At 36.1% G+C, this 13,855-nt stretch overlaps 1 protein-coding gene across 6 annotated transcripts in view; it reads right to left on the bottom strand.

Annotated features, from left to right (window-relative positions):
- Positions 1–1,795: 1,795 nt before the first annotated feature.
- The window catches only part of TFDP1 (transcription factor Dp-1), a 39,554-nt gene continuing 27,494 nt past the window's right edge, over positions 1,796–13,855 (bottom strand). For 5 of the 6 annotated variants that reach the window (XM_027640445.1, XM_027640467.1, XM_027640456.1 and 2 more), the window contains exons 5-12: positions 11,386–11,507; positions 9,685–9,850; positions 9,345–9,491; positions 7,057–7,125; positions 5,584–5,735; positions 4,874–5,040; positions 4,201–4,279; positions 1,796–3,134 (exon numbers count right to left, since the gene is read on the bottom strand). In XM_027640445.1, the coding sequence (XP_027496246.1) occupies positions 2,987–3,134; positions 4,201–4,279; positions 4,874–5,040; positions 5,584–5,735; positions 7,057–7,125; positions 9,345–9,491; positions 9,685–9,850; positions 11,386–11,507 (1,050 nt within the window). In that variant the 3' untranslated portion in view covers positions 1,796–2,986. The remainder of the gene's footprint in view (positions 3,135–4,200; positions 4,280–4,873; positions 5,041–5,583; positions 5,736–7,056; positions 7,126–9,344; positions 9,492–9,684; positions 9,851–11,385; positions 11,508–13,855) is intronic. The other variant, XM_027640488.1, reaches the window with a different exon arrangement.

Below are 13,855 nucleotides of genomic sequence, written 5' to 3'. Positions count from 1 at the left end.
GCTTTTGATTTTCCGTTTTCCATCTGAACATGTGGAACCACCCTTTTGAGAGATTAGAACCACACAGTTAGAAGTTATCTTCCACCTTCCAGTTCCCTTCATGCATGCATGCCTGACATTATTACATCTGTTCTATACACTTCTCTGCTTGTTTGTTTTTAATAACATTTTTCATACTAGTCTTTTTTGTAGTCTGACTCATCTCTTGTTTTCTCATTCTTGCCAATTTACACCTTCACTTTTTATGCCCCTCTGTAAAGATCCTAAGTTCCAATCTGTTCTTTATTGGTTCCTTCCTCCTCCTACTTCTTCAAGTCTCCTTTCCTCATTTCAAGTTCCTCCTCCACCATTGGTCTCAATTTTATTTATTTTTTCCTCTCCTCCTTCACCTGAATGCTATAATGAGGTAACTGCTTGAAATCAAGCAAGTAATTAAAAAGTCTATAGAATTCCTCGTTATTGAGTGTTACCTTTACCAGAAAGCTCTCCTAAAACAAAGGTAATAAAGAAGCATAGAATCATCTAGAAAGAAAATCTTTAAGATCATCAAGTGCAACCAGGAATATAGTAAAAATTAATTTCCCCCAAACCATTACAATGTTAAACCCATCAAGTTCCATTTCACAGATTCATCGGCAATCAAAAGCAAGAAAAGTAACATCTTGAAAATGTATATTTTTTCACATTTTCACTCCCACCTTGACCTTTCCTCATCTGAGGACTATTCCACCGATAAAAACCAAAAGGAACCTGTTGGATGCTTTTAGCCTTCCTTACCTAACATCCCTCTACTCACTCTTTGCAGGTAAATCTTGGATCATACACTGGAGATTTAGAATGCAATAGAAAACTGGAATAATTGCCTTGGACTGTCTGAAGTTCCCTCTGCAGATAAAACTGCCATTCAACAAAGATAATTTGAATCAGCCGACTCAACCACAAGAATCTGTGTCTAGCACTAGCACTGCAGAGAACGACACCCTCAGTGAGAAGCCGAGCACTCAATTAGCCCCCCCTCTCCCCAAAACTGTTTTCCCAGGCCTACAAAACTGATTGGCTTTGTTCACTCATGTTTACAAAGTCTGATACAATTAGAAAACCTTCAGTGTGTATCAACTGCTCTATGGTAAGCATCCATATCCCTGCCTTTCCACAGAAGGTTTGTCAATGCATAATCCCTTAGAGAAAAAACTACGTAACACACTTCACATTTACCACAGGGTTGAAGTGCATCCAGGAGCCCTGACCACAGACAGCATGTGTATTAGACTTTGCAGCAACTCCCTGGAGTTTGTGGAAGCAACAAATCCTGACTCTGACAGTAGCCTGCAGTGACTGAGCCAGTTCAATACACTCTTTCAACGTGGGAAGAGAGGATGTGATCTAACAAAAAGGTTTAAGGAGGAAGTATATGGAACGTAGATTAAAAAATCCATTTTGAGGACGTGGGAATGTACGACAGAAAGCTAGGGTTGAGAAATATGGGATGAAAAGTTCGGAACAGTAAGCATGGGATTTTAAACAGAGAGGCTGGATTGGAGTACTAAGATTGACCTGGCATGCTGAGGAACAACATGACTAAAATAAGGAGGTGTGAAAGGAGAGAGTATACCTGGTAAGTTATTGCTTTTTGCATCACAAGTTACCAAGAGTTTTAAGGGCAAATTACCAAATCAAAGCAAAAAACTTGGGCCCTCTGTAGCATAGATGCAGTACCCCAGGACAGCTAATTCTACGTCTTGTGACAAGAAGTGAAATGTTCTAAAATAACCCTAGAATTAGAAAAACCACAGAGTTTGTTAAAAATGCCCATGCGCGTTTTATTAATAAAAACTAACAGTGCCAAGGTTAAACAAGTCAAACAATTATAGTCTCTTTATATTCCATAAAATATTACAGAAAAGTTTATTTGTGTTTCAACAAAAAGACTACTGTCTTAGAATAGGCAGCTGACAGTATTTGTGCAGTTAATTGTTTGTGAATAAATTTACAAAGACTACCACCTGCCCTGACATTCCTTTTATAAAAATGAACTATTAAAAATGATTGACAAATTTTGAGTTAAAAAACTTAAAACATTCTCTATATTTAATTTCAACTTTATAATAGATTACAGGAAGATGCTTATGAAACAAATACAAACATTTGTTTCAGAACATGTCTTTATATGATAGACTTATAAGTATGTAAACAACTATATAATAAAAAGTCTCCAAAGACTGCCTGTAAGAAATCAGGCAAATTTTACCATAAGCAATAAATCATTCCAAACCTTCAAGACATTTTATATAGCTGCACCAACTGGCAGTAAACATTTGCCAAAAACTTTGTAATTCATATGTCCCAACATACAGTGAGAAGTATATAAACTTGATGGAATCATTATGTTAGATATCATTTAAGGGAAAATAAGTTCACAACAATATTCCTGGAATTTAACATGTAAAAAAGTAGGACATTTCTTTCTTGTTTGGTTCTTTGGACACTGCATGATTAACAAAAAACACTACTACATTAGCTCACTATCCCTCAAAAAGTGGCATAATCAAAATACACTCCAAATAAATTGCCATTCGGTGTATTCATTTTACACAGAAGGATAGTATTTTATTTCTCAATGATGTGTCTACATTTTCTTTAGCAAACTTCGCAAGAACATTTGGGGCAAAATCATTTTCCTTCAAGTAAAAAAGAAAACCCAAACAAAAAAAACAGTCAACAAACCAAAAACCCCTAAAACAAGAGTAAATAAAGGCTCTGCATTAACACACTGGTATCAAAAACACACATCCACACCACATTTAAAAATATCCTACATAAAACAATCCTTGTTTGCTTATCAGAGGTGCAATTTCTAAACTCAGAACTGCTTACCAATATTCTCCTTGGGGGATGGGGCAAAGTAATTTGAGACACTTCTCCCTATAACAATTTATTCCTGAAGCCTGCTGAATTTTAACAAAAAATAGTCTACAAGCAAAGGGCATCAGTCGTCATCATCATTTTCATTAAAATCGTCATCATCATCATCGTCATCCCCAACATAAGAAACTGGTGTTTCAACTCTGGAGCCACTGTACTGAGATCCATTGGAACTTGTAGCCAACATCCCATCTCCACCATTGGAAAAGTCACTGAAAAAAAAAAAAGCCAGTTGTTACTGCTTAATGATTTCTCCCAATGCACCGTGCTCTTAAATATAATCAGATCTAGTCAATTATTTTAATGAATCTGCCACTGCCACTTCATAAACTGCCTTTAATTTATGCACAAGCTGTCTCAGAAAAGCAGAAGCAGTTTAAAGTAATTTTGAAATGGCTCTTCCTTTAGGTTTAATATAAAGATTAAACCCTTTCACAGGCATCTTAGAAATATGGTTTTCAGGTTTCTTCTAAAGTATACATAGTGTTAAGGCCACACAGCTATCTAAGCTCTACAGTATTTTTATGTAGCACTGGTTATTTGCATCACAAGGAATCATGTCTTTCAGAACCACTAATCTTGATTCAAAGACCTGGAAAATCAAGGAATTAATAGCTTCTCCTTAGTTCCGTGATATAACATGGCAAACTGTCATGTGCTGTATTTTTAATTTTAAACTGTTTTCTTCTCATTGTGGTTTTCTTTTTCAGTTTAAAATCAAAGAAAATACAAACAAGCTCTTCAGCATCTCTTATCTTTCCCTCTATGAGAGTATCCCTGCACTGAAACTCCACCTCCTGGATCAGTGCTATTTTTTCGCCAAAATACACACACTTGTTATAGATATGGTCTGAAAGGTCTTGTTCCTACAGGAATTAACTGTATCCACAAGTATTTTATTTTAACAAAGCCCGAAAATTCCTGTCTCCACTACTAGTTGCTGTTTTGCCAATCTATTCCATAGTTACTTTCTCAATAGTTTGATAAACTATTAAACTTGGACATAAATTCTTGACAAAGTATCTTTTAGTATCTTTACAGAAGTATCTGTTTCTTGTCCGAAAGATTAACACCAGTCTAATACCTTTCCACTATACAGGAAAAGATTTCATGACACTGGTAAGAACCACTGTAAAAGCAACGTCTGAGAATACACTTAAAGCACATATCCATATCATATTTAATCGGAAAGGAACTTGTTTCATGAAGCATTTAATCTCTAATTAAGTTTCTTTGATGACCACAGATTTTAAAAACTAATTGGTAATTTTATCCCACCTGGCTGAAAATCTTGTGCCATTTGATGCAGAACCTGATGATGTGACATATACACTGCTGATTGATCCCTGAGCCATTTCTGTAAAATGAACAATACACATACTTCAAAATGCAATCATCTAATTCAGTGGAAATGCTTAATCCTTTTAAAGTCCAGAAAACAAGTCTTGCAACCCAAACAACAAAACATATTGATATACTATATCCAAAACAGCATAATTTTAATAAGGGGTAGTGCAATAGCAAAATTTCAAAATACATTAAAAAACCCCACACGTTTATTTTTAAATGAGCAAGTCAGATATCTTCAGTATTGTTATATAATGAAAACAAAACAAAAAAAATGAAGTTATGACCATATGTTTATACTTACTACCTTTTGCCTTTGCAGGTGAACCAACTATAAATACTGTCCTCTTTAAACAATAACACACTGCAAAGATCTAGTGTGGTATAATGCAAAACATGGTTCTGTGAAGAGCAAGAGCCCATTCTCTCAGTCACTATGTTATCTGTTCCCTAAGGAACACTAAAAAGCACATATATTTGAGAAATTGATAGAAATCTTCACCACAAACCAGTGAAAATAAACTGGTCTAAGGTATTTGCATGCTTTTTCTTAGAGCCCTGTATTAAGGAGGAAAACAGAACAACTCTTCTTGGAGTAACTAACCTGTCACATAGGGTTCCAGAGCTTTAGGAACCAAACTCCTTGCAATTTTTAGGTCCTCTGCTGAACAGCTTCCAGATTCTAGCCCACAAGCCATTCCCATTCGTTTTAGTACTTCTATATCATCATGAATTTCAAAAGTATTGTCAAAATTAAATAGATATTCAAACCTGGACAGGAAAAAATGTCTCAATTAGCTTCAATGATTTTAACTACCTTTCCAGTTTCAGGAATTGCAGCATTTCAAAAGCTTAACACACAGTGTTATTGACACATCACATCATGCAATCAAATTATGTCTTTGATCATGACTGCTTACATTCAGCTTTTATTTAGCAGATTAAAAACACAGCTTTTTGAATCAAAAGTAGAGAACAGCAGTCCTGAAAGCAAAATCCGTTTTCAATTCTTCTGGCTGCATCTGATCGTGTTAAAGCCAAAGGAAAACACCATTTGGTTAAGTATAACACAAAACTTCAAGGGAGCTGCCTTACTTGGCTTCTAATATCTCTAGATGGAAAGTCTTGAATAAATTACTAAATGTGAACCAATTATTAAAAAGGTATACAAAATAGCTGTCTAAAATGCGTGTTCTCAATCTACAAAAGGCACCAGCAAACTAATTTGTATTTAATTTTTAATAGATCCTATATGAACATTTATATGAACACAGAGCTTTACCAAAAGCCAGACAGAAAACTTTGTTAACTTACTTGTCGTTTGAAATACTGCAGTCAATCACTGTCTTCTTGCTGGTGTTCACAATGATAAATGGCAAATGGATGACAGAATTGGAAGGTGGCGGTCGATTTGCCTGTTGTTCTGCTTGACGATTTCGCTGAACGAGGTTCTTAAAGGCAATTTGCTAGAAAAAGCAATAGTGATATGAAAGGATGAATTAAACTTCTAAGATCACGGTAACAAAAAAATCTCTCAGAATTCCAGCAATGGTTGCTGCAAGTAAATGCAGAAAAGGACAGAGAGCTTTTACCATAATCCTGCATATTAAGATGCAAGAAGAGACAAACCATAGTATTGAAAAATACCACATAGTAAAACTTAATTGAGAAAAGAATGCACATTTTTAATAACTACATCGGGACAGTTCCTTGGACAGATCTTTGACAGAATGAATAGATAATAATGACAGGAAAAATAAGTTTTCAGTTAGCATCCTACTTCCTTTCCCTTGACTCTTCCCTACTAGCTACTGCATTCCAAAAGAACACCTGAATGATTAATATGGTATTTTTGCTGAAATTATATGCTAAAAAAATTAATGTTTGGGATTTGAATGACATTACGTTTTTGAACTACGCAGCAAAAATTAGTGACTTTTATATCTTACCAGAACTGTTTTCCACAATACAAAGTTCCTATTTTAAAAATTAGCAATTTGAAGAATTAAAAACTCAAATCAATCACTGACACTCAAGTTATAAATCTTACAGTAAGTCACCAAACAAAGAAAAAGTATTTTTCCAGTCATGAAACCAAATGAAACCAACAGGAATTAAAACCAAAATCCAAAGCCAACACAGAGACTGATAAAAATCAGATAGCTGTTTCACAGCTGTCTGTACTTTCTGCATCCCAGAGATTTCCATTCCCACTGTGTAGGTAATGCAGCTACTAAGGGATATATTTCAGTGAACCAGCAGCACAATGACTTAGCAGATAGACCACTGCTTCCCCTAGTGTACTAGGGGAAATATGGGAAGGAGTTCAGCAACTGTTTCACAGTGCTTCAGCCACTTACAAAGCAGCGTCAGCAACTCCCCAGAAAGTAATGATGCAGAGCATTATGACAGATGACCTCTACAGTCACTTAATTTTATCTATGGACTCTGACACAGAGGAACATTCTAAATACAAGAACTGAACTGGAAAATTCAGAGTGTACAGTATGAAGTACAGCTCCTATCAGCATAAATCCTGCTTAAACATACCTGAAACTCCAAAAGAATTCATCCAAAGTCATGGAAGGCTGCTGGCTTCCCCAATAGCCATAGCCAATAGCATAGTCCCACCTCAATTACAGTGTTACATTAAAATTTCATATACCTTATCCTGAAATTTACCTCTAGTTTCTAGAAGTTTCCCAGCCCTCATATCCCTTGGGATAAAACAACAGGAATACAAATGTAAGTTACCTTGCCCTATAGACAAGAGTACCTTGACTGTACCTGTAGAATGAGTTCTTGTAGTTGAGACTGTTTTTGCTTTATTCTTTCAATTCTTCTCTGTTTCTCCACCTTGAAATGGAAAAAAAGGGTTGAATAGTTTGTTGGTTTTAAGTAAAATTTTATACCGACATTTTCTCCCTTTAAAATCATTTCAATACTGGAGGAAGGAGATATGATATCAATCCTTAAGATTCTACAGATAATTTAGAGAATTTAGAGTATGATCAAGACTCACATCAGTACTACTGATGGAAATTGAAACAAAAAGCAGAATTAGAGCACTGGGGAATAAAGTACAACAGACTGGGAAGAAGCTAAGAACATATCTGCAAACAGAAGTTATGCCTCAAAGAATTGTTGGAATTCTCTCAAGGAGGCAAAGATAGACCAGAAGGATCCACTTGACGCAGAGTCTAGAAATACTGGAGGTATTTGGAGAAGATCCATCAAAGACGCTTAAAAAAATGAAGCTGCTATCACACACACATAAACCACGGTGCCTTGCAGATTAAAGACACAGACCTTATTAACTGCCCCACACCCTCTCTCTTGCATTATCAGGACATATTTTACCCAATCTAATATTCTAATTTACATACAAAAGTCAAGTTTAAAAATACTTAAAATAATAAATACTTCATAGGGAACCCCTCATATTCCTATGTTACTTATAAACTATTTGGTTTGAGATTCAACACTGTAAGGGTGAAGCTAAACAATATTAGACGCAATAGCAAAATAAACTTTATTAGGTGTGACAATTGCACAAATTAAACATTAGCCTCCACAAACTCATTAAAAAGAATCTTATTGCAAAACGTGACAGGTAGTATTTAATAACAATTTAAATGTCAAGAGAGCTTGAAGAAACAGGAGCTAGAATACTCATAATGAAGCAATAACAGGGAAGGAAGGAACCTTGCAATTTCCTCAAGCGCAACACATCTTAGGACTTCTGCTGTTTTCAAGACTGGTATTACACTTGTGGCTCAATTATTCAGTGGTTAACAGAACTCTTTCCTCTGCTTCTGACAGTCAATTAACAAGTTCTCACTTTCTTTTAATCAGAAGTTGTCACTGTTCCCATCTGAAATGCATGAACCTTCACTGTGCATTATTACATTCTAAGTTGCTTTTTTTACTGCAGTATTAATATTATCCTACTTTTCTTTAGGACATCATCAATCATGACATCACATCCACCTGAATGAGCCACGCTTCTTTTTCTTTTGCTCCAACATTGCGGGCAATGCCATACTTTGTAAGACAGATCTTAAGGAGAGCTAGTTTTAAAATCCCTCCGGCTTGATGGTTCCCTGTTCAGCACATGGCATTGTCATTTTTGACCCAGTTCACCTTCCATACTCATCCTACTAATTATGCCCCAATTATCACTCTCTTAACAAATAATTTTCACTTGGGATGATATTTATATAAATATCAGGTTCATGATTGGATTCTCTGCATTTACTTCACCTAGACAGCAATTACAGAACTAAACGAAAAATCAAGTATTACTACCAAACAACAATTAGAATTAGACCTTTGTAGATAAGACTTCAAAACATTTTTGTTCCACTTTCCCCCTCGCTTTGTCTGCTTCTACACTGACTTTTAGTCCTGCTGAAGAAAATTCAGACTTATTAAGAATAAATACAAAGTCTCATTATATTCTGACAAAGTGAACTTACTTCAGTAAACCTCAGTAACTTTATTAGCTGGCAAATCTCAGGATACTAAAAATATGCTGCCAGAACTTATGAACCGCCTTCAGTATAAAACATTTTGTTTCTTCCCCAAGACATGCAATAAGAAAGTCTGACGTTCACGGACGATAACTGTCAGAAAAATGCAAGATTTGCAGCAATGGAGCTGCCTGTATGTACTGATCTATACACAACATCTACCATCACAGATGGTATTATTTGTTTGGCATCTGGAGAAAACAAATCTTCACGACTCTTGAGCACCACTATTGCAATGTTGGAAATACACATTAATCTCTAAGTTTTATTAACTTTCACTCAGAACCATTTCACATCCACTGTAAAAGCTGTGACAAAGCTGTATTTTTGGCACAGAATTAAAAGAAGATACATTTGAACAACCTGGAAGTTGAAGAGTGTGTGTTTAGTATACACAAATAAAATAAAAAAAGAGTTAAATGGGACCATACTATTCTATGTTGATATCTCAGAAGATTACATGCACATACTGTATCAGAACATATTAAAGCTGTAAACATTTACTCAAACACAAAGCCATTGTGAACTTCCTAATGCATATACCTCTAAATTCTGACATTCCTGAGCCGAGTTAGTAGGTAGACCGATCCATTTGATTTCCTTCTTCTCCTTAGAGATAATGTTCATGGCCATAAGGACATTTAAGGCATCATAGACACGTCGTCTAATATTCTTCTGGTCATAAGCCTGCTGTAGGCATAGAATATTAATCAAAAACATACCTGTGTCAAAAATACTGTATATTTTGTATATTACAGTAAATGGGTAAACTCAAGTTAGGGTCTGAACTGTTTCATCTAGCAGTAGGAAACATACAAAAATCTCAAAAGAAACTTCTCTTCCCCCATTCAGTTCACATGTAATTGACCTCCCATATACTTACTGATTCATTTGGTGAAATGTGATTATCGGTGGTCGTGAATTCTGCAACCAACTCGTCTGCCACCTCATTGTATGAGGTGGTTCCTTTTCTTTGTACCTTCTCACAAACCTTCATAGAGAAATGACGTAAACCCTTGCCATTCTTCTCGCCCTTTTTATTCCGCTTCCTAAATATACATAGAACATACATCTTAAGGAGATCTGAACTTCAGAATATTTAATGTTTCTTTTTCAAATACAAGCACAGTGCTGTAAAAAAACAAGCCTTGTCTTCTGTTCTCCTTCTCACCCCTTCCCAACATTCTCTCCTACATTTTTTTCCCCTACAGTTTCAATATTCAACCATTCTATTATCTTGATGCTGAAACACAATACAAATTCATTCCTTTGGCAACTTTGCTAGATCCAATAGAATCACAGAATCATAAAATAGTTTGGGTTGGGAAGGACCTTTAAGGTCATCTAGTCCAACCTCCCTGCAATGAGCAAGGGCATGTTCAACTTAATCAGACTGCTCAAAGCCCCATCCAACCTGGCCTGGAATGTCTCCAATAGCAGATAAAAATAGAGATATTCCTTTAAGGAGTCAGTAAAGAAAACCTTCCAAACCTCAAGATAAGAAGACAGAAGGGGATAAACGCTAAAATGTGAAAACTGAATTATGTAAGAGAACTTTTTTGTCCATTTTTAAGATTTTTGTTTTTAATTTAAAATAGCCCATGTAGTTTGACCATAAAAAATTATATACACTGAGCATTTTCTACGCAAGTCTGATACTGACTGAACAGATGAAGTCTGGTATTGGTTGAACTCACTATTACACTATTACTATAACACAGATTTGAAGTTATACAGTATATGAAGTTGCTATTAAAACTTCAAAGTTACAAGATACAATCCATATAACAAAGTTCTCTGCTTCTACGAAGTTTTTTAAATAAAACGTTCCTTGTAACTGAAGGAAAATTACAAGTATTACCAAAATTAGTATTAGCAATGGAAAGTCACAATTCTTCATATCTCATTTCACTGTATAATTCTCCGTCCAGGGAGGTTTTTAAGATGAGACTAAATGTGGCAGTTAGTGCCATGGTCTAGTAATCGTGGTGGTAGTGGATCAAGGGTTGGACTTGATGATCTCAGGAGGTCACTTCCAACCCAGCTGATTCTATGATTCTATTTATGTGTAACAAGCCACTGTTGAGAAATTTAGTCTTAAAGCAACTACATTTAACAACAGACCCTTAAAACCAAGCTTTCATTAAAAAAACACACCAAAAGAATGCACTCCTTGTATCTAACACTTTTTCCCAAAAAAGACTACATTCTCATTTCAAATGATACTTTGAGATACCCTTGCTCAATCCAAAACATACTGTATTTTTCTGAAAATAGATCAGCAAGAGAAATCACAGAATCAAGTCACACCAATTCCTGTGTCCTTTTAGGAGTTAAATTCTCTAAATGTAAGTAATGTCAGAATATCTATCAGAGCTTACAAAAAGTATTCTGGAATCTTTTACAACAAACGGGGACGTACTCATTCCTGTGCGACTAGACCTTAATGGTGAAGTGCTCTTGATGGTAAGGTAAACAGTCTCTCTCACACTGCTAGCCTGAGGAGTACATACACTATCACAATTAATATTAAAACAAAAGTTCCAACAACTTGTTCACTCTTTGTAACTTTTATTATGCTCACCCGGCAGACCAAGGTGAAGAATCTCCCGTCTGGTTCTGTGATGCAAAATGTGTGTTAGGTGTATGTGGACTTCCTACCAGGATAGTATTTTGCGCTGAAGGTCTCTGAGGTGTACCGATTACCTACAGTAAAGATAAAATAATTTGGAAAATGGTAAGTACTGCAAGATACTCATTAGTGGCACAGTTCAAATGATGCATTATCCAAACACTAATACTTATTTCTCCATACTTCTATTAGGTGCATTGAATTTCTACACACTAGCGTAAAAACCTTCAGACTATAGATTATATAGTGAGGGCACTCCCTAAGTAATACGCTTTCCTGTTTTATCCTTCTTAAATGGGCTGTTCGTGCTTGCTATATTTCTTAACACTGTTCAACACTAATTTAGACAAGATCAAAAGACACACTCTCTCCCTTCAAGGAAACGGCGGAAAAAAATGAGGGAACCCCCCCCCAACCCTACCAGACTATATGTATGAAGAAGCTGCAGTAAACTACAGTTAAAATACAAACACAGGAAACAAGATCTGAAAATCAGTAAAAGCAGAGAAAAACTGCAGAGCTGTTGCAAGAAAGGCCAAATTCTCTCCTGCTGACAGCCCCTATCACTAGTCAAAACTACCATGTTAGAGATGAGGACAGAATAAGGGCGAACTTTCCTTATCACTGCAATGAGTGACGTCAGTTCAGGCAAACCCATTCCATCCTGAACATGTAAAGAGTACACACTCAGCTAATCAGTCTTCCAGCTTATAGGTAAATGATCCTGAAGATGTGCTAATTTGCTGATCAGGCACAGTACCATGCCCTCCTATCTCTGAAACAAGCTGAAACAGGACTCTCGCTTTTGCAGATGAAGTTTATCATCTCTGAAATGTTATAAACGTAACATTCTGGAGAATATGGATCTAGGAAAACAAAATGATACCGTACAAACTTCTGTTTCATAGAAAGATATGCCTACTTTTTGGGGGCACATTTATCTCCCAGTGGAAACAGCAGATTGCATCTCTGACATCAGGTAAGTAAAATAAGCACAGAATGAATCTAAACTCACAATCACCTGCTTGCCATAATATCCTGCAGCTAAATTCTGTTTCAGCAGCAAAACTTTAGTTTCTTTCTTAGGCAGCTTCAATAATTTACCGTCAGCAAGAGTCAAATAGAAAAACTGAAAATGAAACATTTTATGTGTGGAAGTTAAAATGAAAATAAAATTGAATAACCTTCAAATATACAATGCAAAAGGTAGTCTAGTGATCATGAGATGTTCATAATTTCAGCTGCCTGGAACATCAAACAGCTGTAAGTTTTCCCAAATACTGTCTCCTTAGATTATGTCACCTCTCTGAGTAGCTGATGTACACATTTGTTACATCCACTTCTGACAGCTAGAAAATCTTAGGTACTCCCCTTCCCAGTAGCTTTGATCCATATTTGAAATGTTTCTAATTTTTATGGAACGCCAAGTAATCTCCTCTACAACCTTTCATAACCAAAACTTTGATTGTGGGAAACAGAGGGTGGGGACTGCCAAACAGGCACAGGAGACATCTGAACCTGTTCACTTTCTCCCCATGAAAAAAACCCAAAAACTATCAGATCTGCTGTTGACTGGTCTGGCTCACCAAATATCTCAAAAGACTATGAAAACCACCTGTGTGCTATTAAAGTAATGTAGACTATACAGAGAACCGAGGAAAGCTGTAAGCCAGTTTTTATTGCCTCTGATGCAATGACACAAGACTCCAAGACAAGATTCAACACCTTGCTTGCAGAGGCTAAAATTAGAGGGTCCCACTACATTCTCTAGCTTCCTAATTCCACAAGGAGCCCCACCATCACCCTGGTACCACATCTACAATTTATATCACTGTGCAGTAAGATGAGAGCCAAACAAGTAGAGGAGAGGCGGGGAGGAATTACAGCTGGGAGAAAAACAAACCATTTGGCAGCAGCAAGCCCTAGATCTCTACTGTGCTCAGCAGCATCCTGAAATACTCAACAGTACAAAGGAAGAAATGAAGTGTGTACAAATTCACAGGCTCATTTTTAGAGTGGAACATTCAAAACCTACTCTGCATTCCCATTCTAACTCACAAAAATCTGCAAACTAGCCAGAATTATATGCTTTAATGTATCTCTATTAAGGAAGACTCTACAGTCCAGTGCTTCAGAATCTTCTAAGGAACTGCTCAGTATTATTGGCTCCTTAACAGAAATGCTGTTGTCGCTAACTTTTACTCCAAAGTTCATAAACAACAATGACTTTGAAAGAAGAGAGTTTTACAGTATTGAGTCACTGGGAATATCCTAAAATGAAATCTTTAGAGGATGGTTCTGGAGAAAACAGAGGGACTGTGAGAGGGAAGCAAAAGTTGAAAAAGCAATACATGCTGTTTCTCTTAAGTCTCCTTTTTTCCAGAGAACAAGATCACAGTTTAGCTCCTTAATAAGATCAGAA

The sequence above is a fragment of the Corapipo altera genome, unplaced genomic scaffold (assembly GCF_003945725.1).
Source record: "Corapipo altera isolate COAL_440 unplaced genomic scaffold, ASM394572v1 0, whole genome shotgun sequence".
In the NCBI taxonomy this organism is placed as follows: Eukaryota; Metazoa; Chordata; class Aves; order Passeriformes; family Pipridae; genus Corapipo; species Corapipo altera.
Note: the sequence above shows the minus strand (reverse complement) of the source record. Positions and strands in the feature narration are given on the sequence as shown.